Below are 27,458 nucleotides of genomic sequence, written 5' to 3' on the forward strand. Positions count from 1 at the left end.
ATTATGGAAAGGTAGGGCACATATTGACAACCTAACCAACAACTTGCAGTTAAAACGACCGCAAACTGTAAATTAACATAAATTTATATGAATGATAATGTAGTGAACTAACAACTGGAAAATAATTGTATCAAAGTAAGGTTGGCAGCAATGATAGTGCATAGCAACTTATTAAAATGCTACTGTACATATATCTCATAAGATTGGAATAAAAAAAATGAAGGAAATCTGTAGGAAAAATATTAAGTACTTAGCAGATAATGGGACACAAATCAGCAGATGCTTTATTGCTAGAATAAAAATTAATGTGAAAAATATGGCCAAGCTACTGCCGACAGTGGAGATAAAATAGCACTGCAGTATAGAAAAATATGGCCGAGCAACTGCTGAAAAAGCTAAAATGTGTAATAGAAAGAAATACATTTAGAAGCCATTGAATATTGCTGAAATGAGAGAGAGAGAGACAGAGAGAGAGAATAAGCAATCAAACCAAGAATGAGTTTTTGGTTTTGTTTTATACACATCTTTCCTTTCCCTAGTATTTTAGTACAAAGCTGCAGCCATTTCAACAAGTTACGTAATTTCATGGTTGTCTGGCTTTCAAAATATTGCTTGTCAGTTGTGGGTCTAGTAGATTTCTGAAAAGAATACATTCAAGGCTGACATTTCTGTTAATTATTCAAACTTATATTATTATTGTGATTTTTTTCATTTCTAAGATCATGACTTTGACATTTCATAGTACCGACATCTCAGAATAAATTCTTTATTATTGATTTTAGTCACATTGCACATATTAATTTGCTGTTTTTCTAAATTGTATACCAGCATGATTTTTTCACATTCAGATTTTAGTCACTCTTCAGTGACTTGTGAATTTATTTTTGAAGTTATTCGTTATTTTGATTTTTCTCCCTTCTACATCAAAATACACTTTCCCTTTTTTTTTGTCTCTTCAATTCTATTATTTTACAGTTAGGATATCATTGCAATCTTACTTTCTCTCTCACTACTGTTTCAATTGCTTAGCCATATTTTTTACTTTTAACATTACATTTTTATGTTTAGTGATATATGTCTGTGCTGCTATGTGTGCATCTACTTATCTGGTATATATTTAATATTCTTCCTGCAATTTGCATTCACCTACGTGCAGTTATTCTGGCTGTGTGTGTGTGTGTGTGTGTGTGTGTGTGTGTGTGTGTGTGTGTGTGTGTGTGTGTGTGTGTGTGTGTGTGTGTGTGTGTGTGTGTGTGTGTGTGTGTGAAACCCATACCCAAGAACTATGAATAAAGTTTTTTATATTTATACAAGGTATTTTTAATTTATATGGCAGTAAGATGCAGCTACAAACATACCTGTAACAAACACGAGGCCTTTTGCGTGTATTCAGCTTTGGGAGCATCCATTTTCACCATCTAACAATAATTGGCTAACACAGCGGCACTCCATTTGTATCTTTGTTCCATTGCTGAGATGTTTTGATGGAAACACTCACCATGTTCGTTGCTGACGGCACCAAAGTTTGGTGGGGAAAAATCCAGGTGTCAGTTGAGTGCAAGGAAAGTGACATGTTGCACCCCAGTTTTTCTTAAGGGGTAATGAGATCTTCCACAAGCTGCCTGTAGTTGCCAGCTTTAAGGCTTTCCACACTAATTTAATTATTATTAGGCATATAGTGCAAGGAAGCCTGAGGCTTGTGGTGCACTGCTAAAAAAAATTTGAATTACCCTGAGAGAGAGAGAGAAAGAAAGAAGTAGAAGGGAATCACCAAGAAAGAGAAGAATGGTGATATCCAGCTCAGGACCTTCATCAGTGTCTTCATCTTCATGAGAGTGTACAGAAAAATGGTTGGGTGGTTCAGGAATAGGTAGTACTTCATTGTGAGGCATGGGAAGAATTGCAGATGGTATATTTAGGTACTTCATTGTCCACTTTTTCTTCATTGTCATCCCTTTTTTAATAGGAGGCACCATTCAGAAGTAACAGTCTGTGGCATGATTTGTCAGCTCCCCCATATCATTGGCACTGTGAAAGGCATAAAATGTCCCTTTCAATTCTCCCACATGTTTCACCAGTGAAACATGCCCCACACCATACAACCACCTGCACTTTTGATACCATGCATGATGGATCAAGAGGCTCATGTTGTTGATGCCACATCCATACATGACCGTCCACGGTATGGAGTAAATAATGTGACTCATCCGACCAGCACACCTTCTTCCCGTCTTCTATCATCCAACTTGCATGCTCTTTGCACCAGGCGAGTCTTTTACACCAAAGAACCTTGGTTAGGAGAGGATGCCATGGGGCTTGTCTGCTGGTATAGCCCATACATGCAAGTGTGCGATGCATGGTTATGCCAGATATTGTTCCGGGTTGGCCCATGTTGTTATTGGGTAGTCAACTTTTCAACAGTGCTGCGCCTATTCACCAGTACAAGTCGTCGGACCCGGCGCTCACCTCTAATATCAATCTTTCGCTGACCTTTGCAGTTTTTCCATCGGGTCGTTGTTTGACCATTTTGACGCCAGTCCTGATACACTTTAACTACAGCGGTTCTCGAATACCCCACCAGTTCAGCCGTTTGGGAAATCGAGGCAGCACCAGCTCATCGAGCACCCACAATCTGTCCTTTATGAAAGTCCGATAAATCCTTCCTTTTAACCATCATGCTCGGAATTTTACTACCTACTGAACCACTGACACCTTATCTATGCTACGTAGGTCGGCTAACTCCGCCCTCTCTTACCTCACGTGGTCAACGGGTCACATTCAGTTTTCATAGGAGTGATCAAAATTTAGTGATCACTCAGTGTATGTCTTTAGAATTAATGGGCATTTAGTAAACAGGCCTTTTATCCCCCCCCCCCAAATACTGTTGAAACCAGGATTTTCTCCCATGTGTTCATACCGTTTAGCAGACAGCAGGATTTAGTGATGGGCCTTAACCCCATATATACTGTTAAAGTTGAGGTTTTACTGAATATACATACGTATATATTTTCCACTGCTGAAGAATGCAGCCATTTAGCTAGTATTTATAGTTGTTCTTCCAACATAAAAGTAGAATATTATTGAACTCAGTAAAGATGCAGTTCTTTCTTATTTAAAAAGTAAATATAAAATAAAAAATAAACTGAATATTACCATTTACATACTCAATAATATAAGTTATTGTTAATTTTATTGTTATATTCACTTCATAAAGCTATATGCAGTGTATTCCATGCCACTAAATTTTTTTTTTTTTATTTAGTGCTGCCCAGTTACTTAGCTTACCTTTTAAAAACAAGATTCCACTTGAATACATGATTACAGAGGTGAGTTTTATGATTTTAAGCATATATGAAAAAATTACAGCCTGACATTAAAAAGAATATGAAAGAAATCAGCCATCTAAATATTAGTAAAATGTCTTAGATGCATTCTAAGAGGGGATATAAATTAGGATAGGTTCTCTAGAAGGCATCACTGTCTTGAGAAACTTTTTTATTATCTTCATATTTTTCATTGTTTTACAGAATTATGCACATTTAGAATTATTGACCAGAAGACATCCAGTGTCATTTTATCGATAGTCTGTAACGTTCGTAACTCTAGTAACTAAAGCTCCCATCATGTTAATATAAATATAGAGTATATATGATTATTTTTAGTGTAACTTTGGGTTTGAACAGTGTGAAGTTGTTTTATATTTATATAAGCAAACAATATGTTCCCTACTGGCAGTAATAACTGTTACATTTTACTAAATCATTAGTCCACCTTTATTCAAACAGCCTGTAGATTTGTCAGCCTGTAGTTTCAAGATTAAAGTGATCTTATCAAGTTGTAATGCTTGTTTGTTGCCATGATGTTTATAACTCTATAATACCATCATTCAGTTCAAAGAGATATGGTGAAATAGTGCTTGTCGAAAGTTTCCGGATATTTAATGACTTACTACATAGCTGCCAACTCTGCAGATTTATGACAGAAGTTCCATCCTTTTACTCGATTTAATCCTTCTCACTGTCGTAACATAGCTGGTCACAAAGAGTTTCTCTGTCTTTCAAGAACTGACAAGTGCACAAGGAAGCCCAAAATATAAACTATCCAAAGTTATGCTTCATGTTTTAATATTTCCAAATAGCAGTGCTGAGTGTGACAGAATATTCAGCCATGTTAGTAAAACCAAAATGGGGTCAATCTTTTGGAAACCTCTTGACAGCAAAGTGTGACAGCTAGGCCATTGCTATTAATAAAACTTTGGCTCCTCTCTTGAAAACCTTTGACTTGGCATTTATGCAACTTTCTTGAATCAATCAGAATCAATGCCTGATAGTATATCCAAACAGAAATCTATAGATACAAAGAGCATTCAAAAAGTTTTCTCAAATACAAGAAGATACTCTAGATTTAGGTACAAAGGTTACACATAGGCATAGTAGATAGTAATAGTCTTAGTAGTAGTGTTACAAAATTTCAGCCATATAACTTAATCTGTTTCTTTTTGGCAGGTGTGATTCTGAAGTCTGACATCCAAAAATATGAGCAGTGAGTGGTGCTAAAATTCCTAACAAAAGAGAACGTAGAATTACCTGTATTAATAATACAACATTTGAACAATGTGTATGGTGAATCTACTCTGTCAGAGCATACAATTCAGAAGCGGTTTATTGAATTTAAGCATGCACGAGAGAGCACTGAAAATGACCCAAGGACTAGACAGTCAGAAATAGGCTCAAAATGAGGAAATGATCAACAAAGTGTATAAATTAGTAATGGAAGACTCTAAAATGAACATCGAAGTTCACCTAACCTAACCTAACCTAACCTAACCTAACCTAACCAGATAGACAATAAAGATAGCCGTGAGTCAGTAAATGCCATACTACTAGGGCTTACAATACCGGTCAAAATCTTAATACTGGTATTTCAGTATTTTTAATATATGAAACCGAGATACCGGTATTCCAAAAAACAAACGTTTTTCTCGATAAATTTTGATGACAATTAGGTGCAATAAAGTAAGGAAAAGAACAAGTAGTGTAATTACCTGAATTCATGATTTAAATAAACTTTTATTGCAATAATAAATATTCTGAAAAAAAATCATTAAAATACAGTTATTCTAAAAAAAAAAAAAAAAAAATACATATTGTTACTGCAAAGTTTAGTTATGTTTACGCATCCACACTACCTGTCCAAATAAAGTGAGCTCTTAAGAAACATAAACAATGAATAGTATGATCATTTAAAATAGATCTAATTTTGGTACATATTTGATTAGCGGCAGAAAACACCCTTTCAGATTCTATTCTGGTACTATTGTACTGAGATAATCGTAGATGATCTCAGTCCATATTTTCTAGGCTTTGAACTATTTTTTAGCAAAAATAGTTAAAAGTATTTCATTAATTTCCGACTCATCTTTTAAAATCTCATTGGAGTCAGGAAATTTCTTATTTTGGAAAGAATTTGCCGAACACTGATGTTCTGTTCCATGTTGGTCTACCATGGTCGAATTATGTTCATCATTTTCTGAAGGAGAAAGGCATTTTATTAAGTGAAGTATAATTTTCACTGTGATATCTTTACTGAGTCTGGGAGAGAGAAAAGAGTGCAGTTAAGGGATTCTTCACATATATAAATGCAAAGAACAGAAGGACAAATCAGATTGGACCCTTATGTAATGGACATGGGATAGTATTAGATAACATAGCTGAAGTTGCAGATGAACTCAACAGTTACTTTGCATCGTTATTTACATAAAAAAACCCTTTGTGTCAATGAGTATTATGGAAGTGAAGTTTAAAAAAAATTTAATTAATGATGTTGAAATTTCAAATGATTATTTAATGAGAACTTTTGCACATACAGGCGAGTAAGGCTCCTGTAGTTGATGGCATATACCCTATAATCTTAAAGGAGGCGGGAAGTGAGCACATTGAACCATTAAGGCTAGTTATGAGAGCATCACTGGACAGGAGAGATTCCGTTGGATTGGTGTAAATTGGAACATAAAAGCAGTTATAGGAGTGTAACGGGAAATTACAACTGGCCAGTCTAACTTCAGTAGTAGGGAAAATCATGGAGGCAATGAACAAGGGTGAAATTCAGGATCATTTAGATGGAAATGGAATTCTGTAGGATACACAGCATGGTTTTTTAAAGAGAAAATCATGTTTAACAAATCTGGTTAGCCATTTTGACAGGTCACTTGTGAGCTGGATTTAGGGAATAATTTCGACATTGTTTTATTTGGATTTCAGCAAAGCATTTGACTCAGTCCCAGATGAGCGGTTTCTTTATACGTTGGAGCAGGCTGGAATCATAGGGAAAATCCTTAGATGGATATTATGATGGCTTAAAGGCACCAGGCAGAGGGTTCTGATAAATGGTTATTCCTCAGATTGGGTTAATGTAAGTAGTGGGGTTCCCCAAGGATCAGTATTGGGACCACTGTTGTTTTTGATTATTTTAAATGACATCTATGAAGGGATGGAGGGCGTGAGGTCTAAACTTGCAGATGATGTGTAGAACAGTAGAGTAGTTAATAATAGCCGCCAAAAAGGCTTCTTCAGAGTGACCTAGATAGACCTCCGGGATGGTCAGAAAAGTGGCAGCTATGCTTTAATTCAGCAAAATGCAAAGTCTTACACCTGGGGAACAGCAACCCCAAAATAACTTATACACTTTGTGTAAGTTGAACTAAATTCAGTAGTGGAGGAACGGGACTTGGGAGTTACGATACAGTCAGACATGAAGTTGTTTGGAGAATTGTGGACAGGTTGCAATGTTGCATGGTGTCCTATCTATGATTTATCGAACATTTGCTAGTAGAGATAACGATGTCATAATCACATAAAGCTGATTTTATAACCTTTATGTGATTAAATTATAAACAATTATTTTTTTTAAATTAGTACCGAAAAACGGGTATTTTTTGTATCAATACCGGAAAAAAGTGACCGAGATCCCAGGATCCCGGTATTGTAAGCCCTACATACTACATGAGCAAGTATGCATGGCCAGGTGTCTTGGCAGCGGGTTACAAGAATACTGAATGATAGTTACAAAGAGGCAAGAGTGAACATTTCCTTTGGAGCTTGCCACTTCAAATGAAGAAGAGTTTTTTGCCCAAATTGTTACTGCTGATTGATGTCGGGGTCTCTACTTTGATCCAGAATTGAAAGTTGCCACCATGCAGTGGGGAAACATACTGGGTCACTTCAGAAACATACTGGGTCACTTCAGAAAAATTCAAACTTCAGGCTGGGAAGATTTTGTTAACAGTCTTCTGGGATTGTTTGGGAATACTGCTCATTGGTTTCCTTGAAAAAGGTCAAACTGTGATAGGAGGTACTATGTGGATCTATTAACCGAATTATGAAAAAACATCAATTGGCAGTGACAAAGGAATGCTGTCCTGAGGATGCTGGATGACAAACACCTCACAGATGTGAACTGACAGGAACAACAGTGGCATTGAATCTGCAATGCAAGAAAGCAAGCTTATGTATCATCAGCTAAAAAAAAAAAAACCCTCCCATTTCACCCATCCATTCACTCCCTATGCCTGTCTTAAATTTATTTCATCCTTAAATTTATTTAAGCTATCAACTTCCACTACAAGAGAGTGAAGTCCAGCTATCAACTACCCGCTGGCTAAAGGCAAATTTCCACACACGCATCTATTCTATAGTTGTCTTTCCTTAATTTCAATCTATGTCCCTTCAGGTTCGTAGTGACCAAGAAGAAGAATCCCATCAACATTGAGCTTGCTCAACCCGTTCAAGACCTTATACACCTCAATCAGGTCATCTCACAGGTGCCTAGTCTCCATGTGCTGCAATTTGCAGAACTTAAGTTTTTCTTGGTAAGAGCATCCCATTGTTCTTCTCACCAACCTTGTTGCCCTTCTTTCTACTTGTTCTAGCAACTCTACTTCTTTCCTAAAATGAGGCCTCCAGACCTGTACGCAGTACTCAAGATGTGGCCTCACCATTGTCTTGTACAACGGGATAATCACCTCCTTGTCCCTACTAGCAAAATTCCTATATATCATTGACGAGACTCCATGACCTGCTCTGGCAGCTTGTCTGCACTGTTCAGAGAAAGTCATATCTGATTGCACAATTACCCCACCCCCCAAGTCTTTATATCTGATTTCACAATTACCCCCAAGTCTTTTTCATTCTCCACTTCCCTGAGTGTAGTACTACCACACAGCTGGTATGTTTCTCTGGGGCTACTGGTACCCATATGCAGTACTTTACATTTGTCAATGTTAAACTTCAGTTGCTACATCTCAGCCCATTTCCCCAACATCTAGGTCCTGTTGCAGTAGCATGCTGTCTTTAACAACCCTGCCAACATTTGTATCATCTGCAAACTTGGACATTAAGCCTGATCACAAAACAACAATGGGCCCAACACTAAACCCTGGGGGCCACCACTAATAGTATTAGTCCACGAAGAGCAGTGTCCAACGGATGTGACCTGTCCATTTATTACCACTCTCTGCCATCTCCCACTCAACCATCCCTTTATCCATGGCGCATTATAGCCTTAGTAGCTAATGCGCCAATAAAACCAAAACAAACAAACAAACAAACAATCCCTTTATCCATTGTAGCAACTTTACTTTAATGCTATACCACTCCAATTTGTACAGCAGTCTTCCATGTGCAACGGTATCAAAAGCTTTCCTGAAATCCAACTGTATGATATCAAAATAATATTTTGCATCCAGTTCCTTTGTAATCACATCAGCATCCAATCAAATTATCTAGACAAGACCTCCCTTTAAGAAACTGATGCTGTGTCTTAACTATTGCTGCAGTCTTATCTAGATGATCCTGCAGTTCTTCTTTAACCAGTGACTCCATTCTTTTCCCTGGAACACAAGTTAAACTATAGTTACTTGTGTCACCTTTTGAACCCCCTTTGTGTATTGGGGGATACATTTGGACACCTCCAGTCCATGGGGACCTGCTCTGAGTCCATGGAAGCTCTCATAATTATGGCTAAGGGTTTGCTTACTTCCTTTGCTGCCTCCTTTAATATAACTGGATAGATCCCGTCCACCCCAGGTGCCTTCCTTATGTTTAACTTCAAGAATTTCACCTCCACTTTGCTCTCCATTATTACGAAATCACTTAAGCTCCCTGTTAAAGTTTAGTTCATTTCTGGCATTCACCTCCTTGAATAACTCCTCATGTGTGAATGTAGATGCAAAATACTCATTCAGTTTATCAGCATATTATCAATAGTTGAACCATCTATGTTAAGTGGACCAATTTGATTCATCCTTTTCCTTCTAGAGTTTACATAAGTAAAGAACTCTTTGTTGTTTTTCTTTACATCCTTTGCCAAAGATTTCTCATAATCTGCCTTAGCCTTGCCTAACTTCCTTTGTGCCTTGATTACAGACTAGCTTATATCTACCATAGGCTTCTGTGTCACTTGATAATTTGTATGTATCCCATACATTTTTCTTTTCTGCCACGAGTTATTAATTCATCTGACCTCCATTTAGACCTAAAACCTGAACAGTATTTCTTAGTATGAAAAGCCTAGTAGCCTCCAAGATTAAGCTTCATAAGGCTTCCCATTTAGAATTCACCATTTATAACATCATCAGTTGATCCCACTGTATAGAATTTAAAAACTGTCTGTGACCAGTGTAGTCACCTTCACGAAAGCAAAAATCGTTCCCTTTACCTTTGATGGTAGTTACATCTTTAAGTACATTCCACATCAGTACACCGTGATCACTGTCACCCAGTGGTTCCTTTATCTGCAAATTTTTAATGCATGAATAATCACTGCTGATAATCAGATCAAGAGTGTTACTCCCTATGGTATTAATCCCTCTAGAGCATGTTGCTGTAGAAAACAGTCGCCCAGTAAATCCACAAAAGTGTGCGAGTGACCAATCCACAAGTTTATCAATACCTGGAAAGTTAAAAACTCCCATTATAAGACATTCTGATTTACTGGCCTGCTCTATTTCTCTGCACAATTGTTCATTATACTCATCAGAGTCATTAGGCCTATACCACACACCTGCTCTCATTTTCCTTTTCCCAGTGCTTATGTCACACCACACTGACTCAACATTGCATTGTACACCAATGTCAATTGGATGTACTTTCTTAGATTTTGTGTTTCTTGACTAACTGCATAACACCTCCTCCCTTCCTATCCTTTCTGTACACATTGTACTCCCCAAATTCCAGTTCTGCATTGCTTATATCTGTGTGACACCACGTTTCTGATATCCCAACAATACCCGCCTTTGATGTCTTTAACAGCACTTCAAACTTATCAAATTTATTAACTCTACTTCTAGCATTTGTTTACATGCAAGTATACATGCATCTGTTCCTACTCTTAGTTACCTCTAACACAGCTTAAGCATTTACTTGTTCCATGATGACTCCCAGCAGTCCTGGAAATCCCCAGCACTTTGCTTTCCAGGCTGCTGCTCCTTTTAATAAAAGCAGTGCAAGAATCACTTTCCCCTCTGCCTGTGGCCACTGTTAATCTTTTAGTCTGTGAATCCCGATTCACCTATATCAAATATTCTTGCACCCTTTCTATTTAAGTGTATCCCATCCTTGTAGAAGCAGTCTCTCTTGTTAAGAAGCCCAGACCACGCTGAAAAAAATTCTACTCCAGGGGTGAATTGATTGACAAGGCTCTCATTATATACTTGCTCCTATCGTGTCTGGGCAGAATTGCAGACACTTTCAAATTTAACCCTAGCTCACAACTTTTTTTTTTTTTTCCAGCATTGACCTATACTTTTTAAGTAAATTTGCAGATATTACTCTTAATGTCATTGGTGTCCACATGTACAACCATATCACCTTTTCTGCCCTTAAAAGATGATATCTACTCTACAATGTCATCAACTTTTGTTGTTATCTGACTTTGCCTGTTTTTGAAAACTGAAATAGCATCTTTGTGGAATGCATTTTGTGGACAGGGCCATATCAGATAACTGAGTGGTTTGACAGTTGAAACACTGATGAATAAAATGCATAGCTGTAGGTGGTGACTGCTTAGAGAAGAATTACAGGAACTCTATGTTTGACAAAATTGTTTGATTGTCCCTCATAGAATAATTAGATAAGGCTGGCAACCAGTTCTATGGTAAACAATACATATTTATATTAAAATACAATTTTAATATAAAATGTGTTTTGTCACAGAAAGTTAATTTCTGTTGGTATGTTGTTGTTATTTGGTTTTTAGGAACATTAGCAACTAAGGCCATATTGCTCCGGGGGATATGCAGTGGTCATTCCCTGACCTTTCCGCATCCTCCATATTTGGTGGTCACGGGCTCGAACCTCGGTCTAATCAAGAAGCATGTGCTACACACTGCTGCATCTGGCTACGGAGGCGCCTTCTTTTGGTATGTGTTGAAATGATCTTTCAACTTCTAGAATGTTGAAATGATTTTTTAAGATCTTTCTTTTACTGGGGAATTTGTAAAAGTTCCTTTAGAGGCTTTGGACATATTAAGCGGATAGGTTTGAATCACTCTATTGCTCTCTTTTAGTCAGACTTGCAGATCATAGCACCGCTGCTTAGGTATGACGTGAGCATGAATGATGGAGGTTAAGATGGGCAGTAGTCAAGTGCCCCAATTTTTAGTAGATGCTTCTCAAAAAAATGGTAATTTTCTTTATCAAGCTGGATCAGATACATGGAAATAAGCTTAAGCAGCATTGGGGAGGTGTGGGTGTTCTCCTCTCTCTTAATTTGCCCATCTCTTCTAATGATGTGTCCAATCCTCCCTTTAACTTATTCAGACTACCCTCTTACACAACTCGAGATGGAAGTTCATTCCAACAGTAATTACTCTTGCCGAAAATTTTCCATGACATTTATCCTGCAACCATCCTTTTCCAATTTGTATTTGTATCATCTGAGAAAGAGTAAAGATACCACCAACATTTAGTTTACTCAATCCATTTAAAGCCTTAATCACTTCAATTAGGTTTTCTTACAGGTGCCTTGTTTCTGTATGCTGCTGTATATAGAATCTTAGATTTCCTTGAGTGACAGCTGCAAACAGAAACATAAATTTAAATTGGAAAGGCAATCCTTTTGCACCTGTTCTAACAGATATATACGTTTCCTAAAAATTAAGTTTTCAAATCTGTATACAGTACCCAATATTTGGCCTAATCATTGCTTCATACATACCTACACTGAGATGGTGACCTATTTGTCCTGCTGTCAAAATGCTAATGTGTCATTGACAGAACCTGTGAGTTGCCTCAGAAATTTGTCTGCGACTCTCAGAGAACTTCATGTCAGGCTGTACAGTTGCCTTTAGGTCTTTCATTGTCTGCTAACTTAAGTGTGGTACCACCTATTTGCTATTATTCTGGAATTATTTTACTCAAATTCACTACCTTGCATTGATATTATAGCCATATTGCCACATCTCATCCCATCACCCTTCCAAATATAAGTTATTTATTCAGGACCTCACGTGGGATGATGAGTAGTTACTCCTGCCTGTTATAAGTCACATGGAATTCTTTGTTTTTTGCTGTTCTTTGCTTCTTGTCGAAAAAATCTCTCTCTCTCTCTCTCTCTCTCTCTCTCTCTCTCTCTCTCTCTCTCTCTGTGTGTGTGTGTGTGTGTGTGTGTGTGTGTGTGTGTGTGTGTGTGTGTGTGTGTGTGTGTGTGTGTGTGGTCTCAGAGAGAAGATTGCCATCAAACATTGAGCATACTTAATCCTTTCAAGGCCTAAAACACCTCAGTCAGATCTGTTTGCAGGTGCATAGTCTACAGACACTGCAGTTTGTAGAACTCAAGCCTTTTTTTGTAAGAGCGCCGTTTTGTTCCCTTCACTAATCTCATTGTTCTTCTCTGCGCCTGTTCCAGCAGATTTACTTCCTAACTAAAATGAGTACTCAGGATATAGTATTCAGGATACGACTTTGTACAAAGGGGTAATCACCTCCTTATCCCTGCTAGCAAAGTTCCTACACATCATTGACAACCCCCCCCCCATGAGCTATCCTCAGCCTGTCTGCACATCTGAGAGAACTTCATATCAGACTTCACAATTTCGCCAGGTCTTATTCATTCTCCACTGCACTGAGTGTATTACACACATTTGTACATCACACTGAGGTTACTGCTACCCATATGCAATAATTTGCAGTTATCAATGTTAGACTTCAATTGCCATTTCTCAGCCCATATGCCTAACTTTTCTAGATTCTGTTGCAGTAGCATACTATCATTAACCGCCCTGAAACCTTTGTATCATCTAGAGACTTGGAAATTAAGCCTGGCATGCCTTCATCAATATCATTGATAAATATAGAAAACAATAGGCTCAACATTGAACCCTGGGGAACTCCACTAATAACATTAGCCCATGAAGAACAGTGTCCATTAATTACCACTCTGTCTTCTTCCACTCAGCCATCACTTTATCTATAGCAGTAAATTCCCTTAATGCCACATTGCTCCAATTTGTCTACAGCAGTCTTTTCTCTGCAACAGTATCAAAAGCATCTCTGAAATCCAAGTATATGACATCAAAATTATTTTTTGCATCCAGTTCCTTTGTTACCTGCATCATAGTATCCAATTAGATTGGTCAGACAAGACCCTTCACAAATGAATGCTGTGCCTTTTTATTATTTTATTTTATTTTTGTTAGTTGTTGGCGCATCAGCTTCTGTGGCCATAATATACCTCCAATGGTTTTATCACTACTCTAATCCAAGCCTGAGGCAGGATTCAAACCCGTTACCTTTGGGTTGCTAGGCAGGCACTTTACCCACCTGGCTAGCCCGATCGACTGCTGTGACTGTAGTATAATTACATTCCTGTCTAGATGATCCTGCATTATTTCTTTAAACAGACTACATTCTTTTTCTGAAACAGACATTAAGCCAACAGGTCTGTAATTACTCATACCACCTTTTAATTCCCCTTTGCGAATTGGGGATACATTTGCAAATCTCCAGCGAAAGGATCTTGCCTGAATCCAAGGATGTTCTCATAATTATGACTAAAGGTTTGCTTTATCCCCTTTGCTGCCTCCCTTAATTTAATTGGGGAGAACCCTTCCACCTTTTCTTGGCACCTTAGTTGTTTTTGCACCAATAAAATCAAAATCATCATCATACCCTTCCACCTTAGGCAACTTTTTTATGTTTAGCTTCAACAATTTCTCTTCCACTTTCCTTTTAGACATCACAAAATCATTTAGCTCTCTCTTAAAGTATGATATATTCTGGCATCCCCTTCACTGATGAATTCCTCATGTTTGAATGTAGATGCAGAATATCTGTTCAGCTTGTCAGCAACTTTAACTGGGTCATTAACAGTTAAACAAGTGGCCCAGTGTGATTCAACTCTTTACTTCCTTCCTTCCTTCTGCTCTTAATATAAAAGAAGTCTTGCTGCGGATCTTTGCCAGGCACTTCTCATAACTTCCTTTATGTTTTGATTACAGATTAGTTTATATCTGCCATAGGCTCCTGTATTGTGTGATCATTTTTATGCATCCCATGCATTTTTCTTCTTTGCCACAAGTCTCATCAGTTCATCTTACATCCATTTCGGCCTAATCCTTGAACAGTATTTCTTAGTTGCTATGATTGTACATTAGTTGGTATATATTTTGGTATTATTTCTTTGAGTGCTTCCCATTTAGAATTTGCTTTTGGTAATATCATAAGTTGGTCCCACTGCATAGAATTTACAAACTGAGACCACCATAGTCATCCTTATGAAAGAAAGCCTTTCCGTTTACCCTTGATAGTAGTTATTTCTTTAAGTAAATTCCACATCAGTATGCTGTGATCACTGCCACCCAGTGGGTCTTTTACCTGCAGATCTTTAATGCATGAAGAATCACTGCTGTAACCATATCAAGAGTACTGCTTTCCCTTGTTGCCTCTCTAATGTGCTGCTGTAGAAGACAGTCATCCAATAAATCCACAAAAGTCTTGCTAGCGTGTGAGCGACCAACCCACAAATTCCAGTCAACATCTGGAAAGTTAAATTCTCTTATTATTAGACATTCTGATTTACTGGCCCACTCTATTTTTCTGTATAGTTGTTTGGTATACTTCACAGTCATAAGGCTCCTAATTAGCACACTCCTAATCTCATTTTTGTTTTCCCAGTGCTTATGTTACACCAAACTGACTCAAATTGCATCGGCCACCCATATTGACTCCAACTTTATGTGCTTCTGTGATGATCTTCCCTTTCAAGAATGGCGAAAATGACTCTTTCTTAACATAATATAAAACGGCTTCATAAATCATTAATTATAAAATATGTATTTTGTAATTAATATTGTCACATCGACGGCTCCAAAACTGACTGTTATATCAATGCTTCTGTTGTTTTTCCTTCCTCCATAATCTCCAGTCAGTTACCTTTAGATTTTAACTTATTTACTGCTGAACTGTATGCAGTACAAATGGCCTTGGATCTATAAAATTGCACCAGTTTACTAATAGTAATCACTGACTGCCTCAGTGCCATTCTCACTTTACAGCAACCAAGGAAACATCACAACTACCTACTTGATCATATTCAGAAATTCCTGATGATCTAGCCAAGGAGATGAAAGTAATAAAATGTTCTTGGGTCCTTAGCTATTTTGACATACTTGGCAGTGAGATTCCGACTATGCAGCCAAATTTACTATGAAACCAGTTGATGCCTCTTTTAAAATTCCTTTCACTGACTACAAAAAAGTTTGTAATAAATCGAAATATAAATCATTGCAAGTCATCTGGCAAAATTAGGAAGGCAGAAAACTCCAGATTAAATCCGAATTGTATAACCATGACTGAATCTCCAGTCATAGCCATACAATTTGTGTTCGAATCGTAAAGAAGTCAGTTTTGCAAGACTAAGAGAAGGCCACATGCACCTTAATCATCTAAAATTTGTTTCAAAGTAGAAATGATTTGGGTCAATGCAGTGCAACCCAAATCACTCCTACTTTGAAACAAATTTTAGATGACAGATCTGATCACTGCAGTTTTCACTTTCCTAAAGGGGTAAAAAAAAAAAAAAAAAATATTCAGTGCTATGGCAGAATTTGCTAAATTCTATGTAAAACATGCATATCTGACTTTTAATGCACCTGTTATTTTCTACCATTGTTTGGTGCATAATGGCCTTTAGTTGCTGTTGCACCATTAAACCTACAATAACAACATTTCTGGATATAATCTAGTGACTTTGTAAATTCCTCACTTAATACAAAATGCCAAAATGTGTGGCTGTGACCATCCAAACACTGAAGTTTACTAATAGTATCATAATAGTATGATGTCCTATATACTGTGAGTTACTAATAATGAGATAGTGTTCTTGCTGAAATAATCAGTGACATGCTCAATGACACTGATTATTGTTAAATGTTAAATTTGTAACTTATTATATAATAAGAAATCCTTATTATATCCTTAACGAAATTTAAAAATAAGCTATCATATGTGATTTGGACAATTAAACTATATATTAAATTCTGTTTAGTATGTTGATTAAGAGGGAAAAAATGTTAAAATTTTCCAAAAACTTATCCAATTTCTGCAGCTCAAATTTTCTGCTGTCACTCTTTGTAGTCTCAATGTACAGTAGTCCCTTGTAAAGAGAATGGACAGTTGTGCACTGAAGCATAAAATAATATAAGTTATTCTTGACAGATTAATTTCTCGTAGGAGAACTACCTGTCATTAAAGTATTTTTCTTGAAGGAATATCATATTCTGTCTGTAAATTTCCATTTGGATTGTTTAAAAGACATTTCAAACAGAAATCCATGTTAAAAGAAAAATATGTTAGGTAAGCTAATGTTTAAAAGCATACTGTACTGGCAAACAGTCATATGGCTGTATTTTAACATAAAATGTGTATTTTGGTAGTGAAATTTAATTTTTAGCGAAATTAAATTTAATTTCTGAAAATTTCTGTGGTCTGAAACCAGACTGACTACTCTTTATTTATCTACTTCACCCTTAGAACCACCTCAGTACATTGGCACCTCTCATCCTAAAGCATATCTCCTGATTCCAGTGAATATCTGATAATTTACCTTAATGGTTCTAGGCACTCTGCCCCCTCCTTCCCATTTACTGGTTATATGCCTTCATCTCCAAGAGTCCTGCTTGCCATCATAGTCTCAAAAGCTTTTGAAATAAACAATTACCTGTAATTTCAGTATTGATAATTTCATGCTGCTCAGCCACTCCACCCTACAATGGGTCTTTTTTGTCTGTAAAGACTGATAATATATGTACTGCTTATATCTACATGAACATAATACATGTTTATGTATTATGTTTATGGTTAATTCCACCATGAACATATATTATGCTTGTATCGGTTTCCATATGGAGGGAACCTGTCTATTAATTATTATTCACATACAGATATGTTTGATTCTTTTGTCTCCCTAATTTTTCATGAATTAATGTTGACCTTCTCATTTGTAGTTACCTATATGAATATGAAGGAATTTATTTATGCATGGGTAACGCGCACACACACACACACACACACACACACACACACACACACACACACACACACTCATCATTTCTACTACCAGGGTATTTTTAATGCATTGTTTGATTATATCTCATATTATGAATACCTTCACAACGAGTTCCTATGGTATTGCACTACCTCGAATAAGTAACGCTTCACCTATGGAGAAAGACTAATGTTACTTATTCTCGGCAGATACCACCACCACCCAGACAGGAACGGTCTGGGAGCTTATTGGCTTCTCATTAGTGGGTGGGCAGGTACCCTGTTGTTGCGACAATCCAGTTATGAAGTATAACTCTACAATACGAGAGATGTCTGATGGTGTGCATGGTTTAATCTAAAAGATATTCTTTGTTAAATGCCTAAGAGTATGAAGGAATTTATTTATGCATGGTTAATGCACACACACATACATCATTTCTGCTACCAAGGTAGTTTTAATGCGTTATTTGATTATATCTTATATTGTGAATACCTTCACAATGGGTTCTCATGCATAGTATCAAATGATGCATTAAAAAACTACCTTGGTAGTAGAAATGATGTTTGTGCATTATTTATGCATTACCCATGCATAAATGAATTCCTTCATACTCTTAGGCATTTAGCCCAGAAATATATTTTATATGAATACAGAATAGAATCCTTAGTTTCTTGCAGACAGTAAGCTTGCAGGAAACTAAGGATTCTATTGATTTCTCTCTGCTGATGTCTACATTGAGAAATTAACTGGCTCACTATAACACGAAAGCAAGCTAATATCTGTACCCACCCCAAGTGATACCAATCCACTTCGAGTGCCTTTGACTACTGAGGAAGCGAGCCTCCCATATCCTGTAATTACCACTATACCTTCAATTGTCTTAGTGAATCATCCCACCTTTTTACACTCTCTAGAGCTTGATGCCAAAGATCCATGCTGTTTAATGGCTCCTTCCTTCCTTCCTTTCGGTACATGTGTTCTCACTATGCTTCATAAGTTAATCTCCATTGAGGGCCAAGTTGATAACAAAATCAGTACCCCTCAAGGTGATGGTCTTAATATTGCAGAAACCATCAGATTACTTATTTCAACCAATCTTCCCCTTCCCATTCAAGCAGAGTTCAGCCTTTCCAAATTCAAAGGGTCATATTAAATCTATTTGTTCAAATTCTCTTGATGCCAGTGAGTAGTCAAATTCTCTTGATGTCTCCATATTCTCCCCCCCTCCATCATCCTCATTGCCATTGTCCTTCCCCAAAACTATCAAAAGGACAAAATAAATATAGGTCTAATATGGCTTATTGTCCTACCTCATTGATTAACAAGCTCAAAGCTGCAGTGTTCATCCGCTGGTAATTCTATAATGAAAATCTTTGTCTCAAAGCATGGTATGGCTCAAATTACTTTCCAGTTCCTCTTCAGTATGAAGGACCTCCTAAAATAGGTGTTCCTCTGTGCTGTGCTGGAAGAGTTCAGCATTAGCTGTTAACCACTAGGCTACCCAGTACTATCAAGTCCAAGTACCTGGCCTGTTGGCACCATAATTTGCCCATTTTATGGAAAATTCCACATGTCATATTTCAACAGATCAGTATGAGCAGTCACTTCAAATTTTTTTTGGTACAGAGCTTGGCAGCCAGGGAGACTTGATTGTGATTCATAGGTTTCTGAGAAGGGATAGTAAAATTAATGGAATGGTGAAATTTTCTCTGATATAAATGATTCCAGAACTAATATTTATAAAATAAAATTACTGGAGGGAGGAAACCATTCCAATTAAACATTTATTACGGGGGTGAAGATGGAAGCTTGTGGAAGTTTTTGACTCTAGTTTTTCTTTTTAGTAATTTATTCTTGGTATATACAGTTCATCATGAAGGAGGTCAGCAATAGTAGTTTTTATTTTTTATATACAATGCAACCTTGATATAACACAGGTATAAGGGAAGAACTTTAACATCTGAGTTTTAGCTGAAAATAAAATTTAACTAGTTTCACTTTAACTTTTTAAACTTTTTTTCTTTCAGTTTCTAAAACAATGAACAACGCCTAAAGGATGATCTATTAAGGAAGCATTTTTATATAATCAACTTTCATTTTGCCTGCTTTTTTGCCATGAGTTTTAAATGGCAAATACACTGTTACTATAGTGTTTTTTCTTTTTCGTCCTAATAATGCTGTATTTTAAAATAAAAAAATATATTAAATAGCAGTGCTTCAACAAATTTATAGTATAGTGCATAAACTGGAAATAAGTAACAACTCAGCCACATATCAAATGGCTGCTGTGGCTGAGTAGTCAAGGGTACAAAAAAAAAAAAAAAAAAACAACCAGGTATCCCTTGAAGCTATTAAGCTATTCCCAGAAATCACTTCCCACAGACAATAGTGTAATATAGTTGGGTTATGAACAACACTTGAATTTTATAGTATTGAAGTATAATTACAGAGGACACTTAACTGTGGTTAGTAGCAGCAACTCATAAAAATAGACAAACTGTTCATTAGTTTATGTAACGCTTCATTATGGTTTTACCAGTTTCCCCCATTCTAAATATGATGTCATCCTTGAAAAGAATGTCAAATGCTGTTGTTCACAAAAATTTATAACAGTATATTGTTATTCCTTCCCCTATCACAGCTAAATGTTTAATTTTGTGAGTTTCCCACATGCAGTTAAAGATTCATTAATGTTTTTTTTTTTATTGCATGTCTAATTGAGGTGATATGGAAAGAAACTGAGCATCTACAGTAATTATTCTGAGGTAACAGTTTTTCATAAAAATTTAATCATATAATTGAGAGAAGATACTGCAGAAGTAAATATAGCAGTTCAGCAGTCCATACTTTGGCAATTTTTGCAATAGCAGGTTCTACTCTGTTGAGATATAATATAGCCTTTGTTTCTGCTATTGGATTGTGAAATCTGCATCTTGCCATAAACCACATTTTATATTTCTATTGGTGACAGGACAGCAAGTGTTGTCTGAAACTGTGATTATAATGAGACACAGTAAATTGATGTTGCACTTCATTTTATTTTTTTATTTTTATTGTTACCTTTTATTGTGTGTAATTTATTTCTTTTTATTGGTTATTTTCCATATTATTATTTTATTTATTCATTCATTTTTTTCTTTTGGCTGCTGCAACAAGAATCTATGGCTTCCCCACATGTATGACTGATACTTAATACTAAGATATTCCATTCTCTCTCCTCGTACTAACTGTTTAGCTGATTGAGGTCATACTGGCCTTAGTTTCCTTTTTGAAAATTAAATTTCAGTCCTGTCCTCTCTCTCTCTCTCTCCCCCCCCCCACACACAAATCATCATCATTCAACTTGGGACTCCATTTTTACTCCATGCTAGTTGTTTCTGTTGTTTCAGTGCTATGATGAATTATGAACTTTAAAATCATTGCTATTGTGACTTTGTAATTTGGAACATTTAAAGAGATTTTATTAATGTCTTGATAATTTTAATATTTGTTCTGTAGGTGATCTTCTCAGAATTTTTCAAATTACCAACCTCGCCATATCTTGAAGTATGTTTGGGATCTTTACTTTTAGAACTAAGCAAACTTCAGCCCAGTTCTATGCCTCAAGTTGTATCCTTTTTTTTTTTTTTAAGATTTTGCATTTTCAGTTTTATGTCTAAGTGAGCAAAGTCTGATTCTTTTAATGAACTTGATCTAATTAATATATTTTTAATTATATTTTATTATTAAAACAAGGCATTTCTGTACTTGTTTTATACGTGTGCAAGTCTGTGTGTGAATAACCTACATGTCTGAATTATTTAAGTGACATTTTAAAATTTCTTGCTTCATTCAAATGCAGAACAGGGTTATAAAAAAAATGGATCTACAAGGCCCTATTTTAATTATCTTGTTATCTATATTTTATCTGACTTTTTATTTTTACCATATTTATTTTATGATTTTTTTATTACTCTTCAGTGTGTCTTTCTTGTAAAATAAATAATAGTCAAGAAAGTATTTCATAATAATTCAAACATAAAATGAATAGTTTCTAACTTTACATATCAGCTGTCATTAATCATCTGATGAGAAGAATTGTACTTGTTTATATCAAACTGAAGACAAAAATTATCATACCAAGTGTAGTCTCTTTTATGTATAATTCAGGGTCGGGGGGAGGGAGGAAAGTAATGTCACTTCTAAAAACTACTTGAGTAAGTTTGTATGCTTAATTAGAAAGGTAAATGGAGTTGCACGCTATTCTTTAACTGGCAAAGATATATCGCTGAAGTACCTGTCAGACCAATAGCCACCATCCCATACTGGCTTAAATGATAAAAGTGAGTAATTTAAGTGTTACTGCAACTTGCGTAGGCACCTCCATAGCCGGGTGAGCAGGAGCAGCAGTGCATAGCACATGCTTCTTGATTAGACTGGGGTTCGAGCCCGTGACCATCAAATACGGAAGATGCAGAAAGGTCAGGGAATGACCACCGCATATCCCGGAGCAATATGGCCTTAGTTGCTAATGCTCCTAAAAACCAAATAACAAACAACAACAAACACTGCAACTTGTGATGTATATTACATACAGGAGCTTCAGTGCTCTCTAATTTTGAAAATAGAATAGTCCTCCTCTAACACTTTATCTTGAATGAATACATATTTAGAAAATGACCTTGCATTCTGCTAACTTTTTAACCCAAGGTAATTAAAACCAATTATCAAGTGTGTCCTGAATTTTGACATCTTGTATATATAGGATTGCTTAATATATGCCAAGCATAGGTTCCCAAGCAAACAAAGATTGAAAATAATGTCTTCCTGTAATTTGTTACAGACATAATAGAAACATGAAATGATTTTTTCGAAATTTTAACTAAAGAACTTTTTTGTTTCTCAGTGGGAAAGTTTTTTCTCGTCTTTAGTTTAGTCTAAAAATGTCATTGCTGTACTTGTAAAATGACTGTAAACTAATTTTATTTGAATAAAAAGCAAAACAGTTGCAATGGCTGTGTGTGATTTTTTTGCTTTTTGAAACATGCACATTGACAGTTTGTCACATCTTGGCATGCTATGACTGTTGTGCTGTTATTATTTTTGTTTAGTTTATTTTTTTATTTTTCAAATAAAATAGTTTACATTCTTTTCAGAAGTACACCAATCATGTTTTAAACTTAACCAAGGCCAGGGATCAACTTTCCTGCTCAGAAAAAACAGTTGATAAGGCAAAATTTTAATTTATAAATCGTAAAATCTAAACAGTTAACATGTAGTGCAATTTTAATATCAAATTCAAAACTTTTACCCAAGTATGACAAAAAAGGGTTACATGACAAATGGCCTAAACATAAAAAATAAATAATTTAAACCCTCGTCTCTTTTAATAGAACACCCTGTATGTAATTATTTATTGCCATCCAAACAAGATTGGAACAATACTCTGGTATAGACAAGATAGAGTGGGTTTACATGATATAAGAATAAGCAGTGTATAAAACAGGCACATGATTTAACAAAACCAAAAAGTAAAATGTTAAAAAAATACTGTTGAATGTGAAGATCTGTTAAAATTTAATGAAAAAAAAGAATAAAGAAAAAACAAAGTAGAGAGAGTCTAAAATTCTTTTCTTGTACACATTGCTTAAAGACAGACATCAATATCAAGATGAGAAACTAGCTTGAAAGAAATGAGATGAAAATCTACTAGTCAGAAATTTCACTATAGTTGGAGTAGTTCTTTTGGTTTTGAGTGTTATTTAGCATAGAAGGTAGATCCCAGATGAAGTCACGCTGGCCTGTGATCAGGGATACTAAAAACTGGATAGCTTTATATTTGCTAGTGAACTATAATCGGTGCGATTTCAGTTCGTTGGTAAGTTAATATCAAGATAGCACATGTAAGAAAATCCAACATAAATTTGAGCTTATGCCCCAGTTTCCCCCTAAAACCTCTATACTGATTATGGAAGACTGTGCATTCAAAATAGAAATAGCATTTTCTAAATGTTTATACCCACAGGGTTGTTTCCTGCAGTTTATGGATTTAGTCTTGGACAGTAGTCTACATCTGTGGGGATGATAACTGGGGAAGTCATGTAGGACATGGGCCTAATCCTCATCAGTTCCACAGGTACATTTAGGATACAGAAAGTCCATGTACCAAGGTTATGTTCATGTACCAACTTGATATGTTGAATGATGTTATGTTCAAATTTATTGTACTAACAGCGGTGAAATCTTCACTTACATTTTGAGTGTTGATCACCATGGAAAACTAAGCAAGATGGATGATTCTCTGATTTATTTATAGGTATTTATTTTACCAGGTTTTGGAGAGTCTAAAACAAGAGTAAAAAATTCAGTTTTTTTTTTTTAATTTTTTTATTTTATTATTGAAAGATTATATTCTTATGAATGCTGAGATAGCACAAATTTCAATTTACAGTAATTTTCAAATTTTGAAATTTTTGTTGTACATTTAGCACTTTTCACATTCCAGCACTTTTCAATATCATTGAAAACAAGGAAATAAATGAAGGAATAAATGCTTTGTACCATCTGTTTTGTCATTTTCAGTGTAAGAACTTACCAGTCACTATTATGAAAGAAGGAAGAATTGATGTGCAGTTGTCCATTTTCAGAGAACTGATTAGTGTACAAGGAAGCATGAAATATAATGAATTATGGCAGGTCATTCTTGGAATTTTAATAATTCTTCATAGCAATGCGTAGTGTCAAAGAATATTTACCCATGTGAGAGGAGAACACAAATTGAGATCTTTCTTTCTTTCTGCTGAAACTTTGTAAATTTTCGTAATAGTAATAGAGGTATGTGATGCAAGAAAGCAAGCATATGAGCTTGTGTAGCATCAGCCAAAAAATAAAAATAAATAAATAAAGAATAAATAAAATTAAGTTAAAAAAATAATAATAATAATAATAATAAAAAAAAATTCACACAACCATTCCCTCTATATATTTGTCCAGTTCCTCTTTGAATTTATTTAAGCTATCAACTTCCACAACAACAGATGGAAGTTTGTTCAAGCAATTAACCACCCGCTGGCTAAAGGCAAAATTTCCGCACATCTATTCCACAACTGTCTTTCCTCAATTTGAATTTATGTTCCCTTAGGTTCATAATAGATTGACAGTAGCCACTGGCAGAGGTGAAAGAGATTCTTGCACTGCTTCTATTAGAATGAGCAGAAGCCTGAAAAACAAGATGCATGGTATTTCAGAGATTGCTGGGAGCCATTGCGGTACAAGTAAACACATGGGTTGTGTTAGGGTAGCTAAGAATAGAAACAGGTGCAGGTATACTTGCGTGTACACCAATGCTAGGAGTTTAGTAAATAAATTAGATGAATTTGAGGTATTGCTCAAAACATCAAAGGCAGATATTGTTGGGATATCAGAGACGTGGTGTCACACAGATATAAGGGATGCAGAACTGGAATTTTGGGAATACAACGTCTACGTAAAGGATAGACAGGATAGGAAGGGGGAGGGGTTATGCTATTAGTTAAGAAACACATAAAAACCAAGGAAGTGAAGCCAGTCGACATCGCTGGACAGTGCAGTGTTGAGTCAGTTTGGTGTGACATAAGCATTGGGAGATCAAAATTGAGAGTAGGAGTGTGCTATAGGCCTAATGACTCTGATGAGTATAATAAGAAACTGTACAGGGAAATAGAGTGGGCCAGTAAATCAGAGAGTCTTATAATGGGAGATTTTAATTTCCCAGATATTGACTGGAATTTGGGGGCTGGTCACTCACACACACTAGCAGGGCTTTTGTGGATTTATTGGATGATTGTTTTCTACATCAGCATGTTCAGGAGGCAACTAGAGGGAGTAATACTCTTGATTTGATTATGAGCAGTGATTCTTCATGCATTAAGAGTCTGCAGATAAATGAACCACTAGGTGGCAGTGATTACAGTGTGCTGAAGTGGGATTTACTCAAAGAGGTAACTACCATTAGGGGTAAAGGGAAGGGTTATTGCTTCCGTAAAGGTGACTACGATGGACTGAGACAGTATTTAAATTCTATACAGTGGGACCAACTGATGATGTTATCAACAGCAAATTCAAAATGGGAAGCATTCAAAGAACTTATCTTGGAAACTACTAGGCTTTACATACCAACTAAGAAATATTGTTCAAGGTTTAGGCCAAAATGGATGTCAGATGAACTAATGAGGCATATGGCAGAGAAGAAAAATGCATGGGATACTTACAAATTAACACATGACACAGAAGCCTATGATAGATACAAGTTGATATGCAACCAAGTTACAAAGGAGGTTAGGCAGGCGAAGGCAGATTACGAGAAATCCTTGGCAAGGGATGCAAAGAAAAACAGCAAAGAGTTCTTTACTTATGTAAACTCTAGAAGGAAGGGGATGAATCAGATTGGTCCACTTGATATTGATGGGTCAAGTGTTGATGATCCTGCTCAGGTAGCTAACAAACTAAATGAATATTTTGCATCGACATTCACACATGAGGAGTTATTCAGCGAGGGGAATGCCAGAGGTGTATTCAACTCTAGCAGTAAGCTACAGAATCTTGAAATAACTGGGAGTAAAGTGGAGGAGAAACTGTTGAAGATAAACACAAGAAAGGCACCTGGGGTGGATGGGATCTATCCAGTTATATTAAAGGAGGCAGCGAAGGAAGTAAGCAAACCCTTAGCCATAATTATGAGAGCTTCCTTGGACTCAGGGGAGGTACCCATAGACTGGAAATGTGCAAATGTGACCCCAATTCACAAAGGAGGATCAAAGGCTGACACAAGTAATTATAGACCTGTGAGCTTAACTTCTGTTCCAGGAAAATTAATGGAGGCACTGGTTAAAGAAGCACTGCAGGATTATTTAGACAAGACTTCAGTTATAGCTCGGACACAGCATGGTTTTGTTAAGGGGAAGTCTTGCCTGACCAATTTGATTGGATACTATGATGCAGTCACAAAAGAACTGGATGCAGGGAATAGCTTTGATATTATATACTTGGATCTTAGAAAGGCTTTTGATACTGTTGCACATGGAAGACTGCTACACAAATTGGAGCAGTGTGACATTGGAGGCAAATTGCTGCTATGGATAAAGGGGTGGTTGAGGGGGAGAAGACAGAGAGTGGTAATCAATGGACACTGCTCATCGTGGACTAATGTTATTAGTGGAGTCCCTCAGGGCTCAGTGTTGGGTCCATTATTGTTTTCTGTATTTATAAATGATATTGATGATGGTATATCAAGCTTAATGTCCAAATTTGCTGACGATACAAAGGTTGGCAGGGTTGTCAAGGACACTACTGACACTATGCTGCTGCAACAGGATCTGGAAAGGTTGAGCAGATGGGCTGAGAGGTGGCAAATGAAGTTTAACATTGACAAATGTAAAGTACTACACATGGGAAACAGCAACCCCAGAGCAACGTATCAACTCTGTGGTACAACACTGACAGTGGTAGAGAATGAAAGGGACTTGGGGGTTGTTGTGCAGGCAGATATGAAGTTCTCTGAGCAGTGCAGACGGGCTGCAAGAGTAGCTCATGGAGTATTGTCAATGATATACAGGAATTTTTCCAGCAGGGATAAGGAGGTGATTATTCCCTTGTATAAGGCAATGGTCAGGCCACACCTGGAGTACTGTATACAGGTCTGGAGGCCTCATTTCAAGAAGGATGTAGAGCTGCTGGAAAGAGTACAGAGAAGGGCAACAAGATTAGTGAATGGAACAAAGGGGTGCTCTTACGAAGAAAGGCTTAAGTTTTGCAAATTACAGTGTCTGGAGACTAGGCACTAGCGAGGTGATCTGATAGAGGTGTATAAAGCCTTGAATGGTTTGAGCATGCTCAATGCTGATGGGATTCTTCCTGTAGCTCAGAATAATCACCTGAGAGGGCATAAATTCAAATTGAGG

The 27,458-nt window shown here is 36.4% G+C and overlaps 1 protein-coding gene across 1 annotated transcript in view; it reads left to right on the forward strand.

Annotated features, from left to right (window-relative positions):
* Cbp80 (Nuclear cap-binding protein subunit 1) overlaps positions 1–27,458 on the forward strand; it is a 393,330-nt gene that overhangs the window by 181,874 nt on the left and 183,998 nt on the right. Inside the window, exons 12-13 of the mRNA XM_090368459.1 lie at positions 3,263–3,326; positions 21,040–21,150. Coding sequence (XP_090224585.1) covers positions 3,263–3,326; positions 21,040–21,150 — 175 coding nt within the window. The remainder of the gene's footprint in view (positions 1–3,262; positions 3,327–21,039; positions 21,151–27,458) is intronic.

Source organism: Mastigoproctus giganteus, chromosome 2, assembly GCF_048544385.1.
Source record: "Mastigoproctus giganteus isolate SK-2022 chromosome 2, ASM4854438v1, whole genome shotgun sequence".
In the NCBI taxonomy this organism is placed as follows: Eukaryota; Metazoa; Arthropoda; class Arachnida; order Uropygi; family Thelyphonidae; genus Mastigoproctus; species Mastigoproctus giganteus.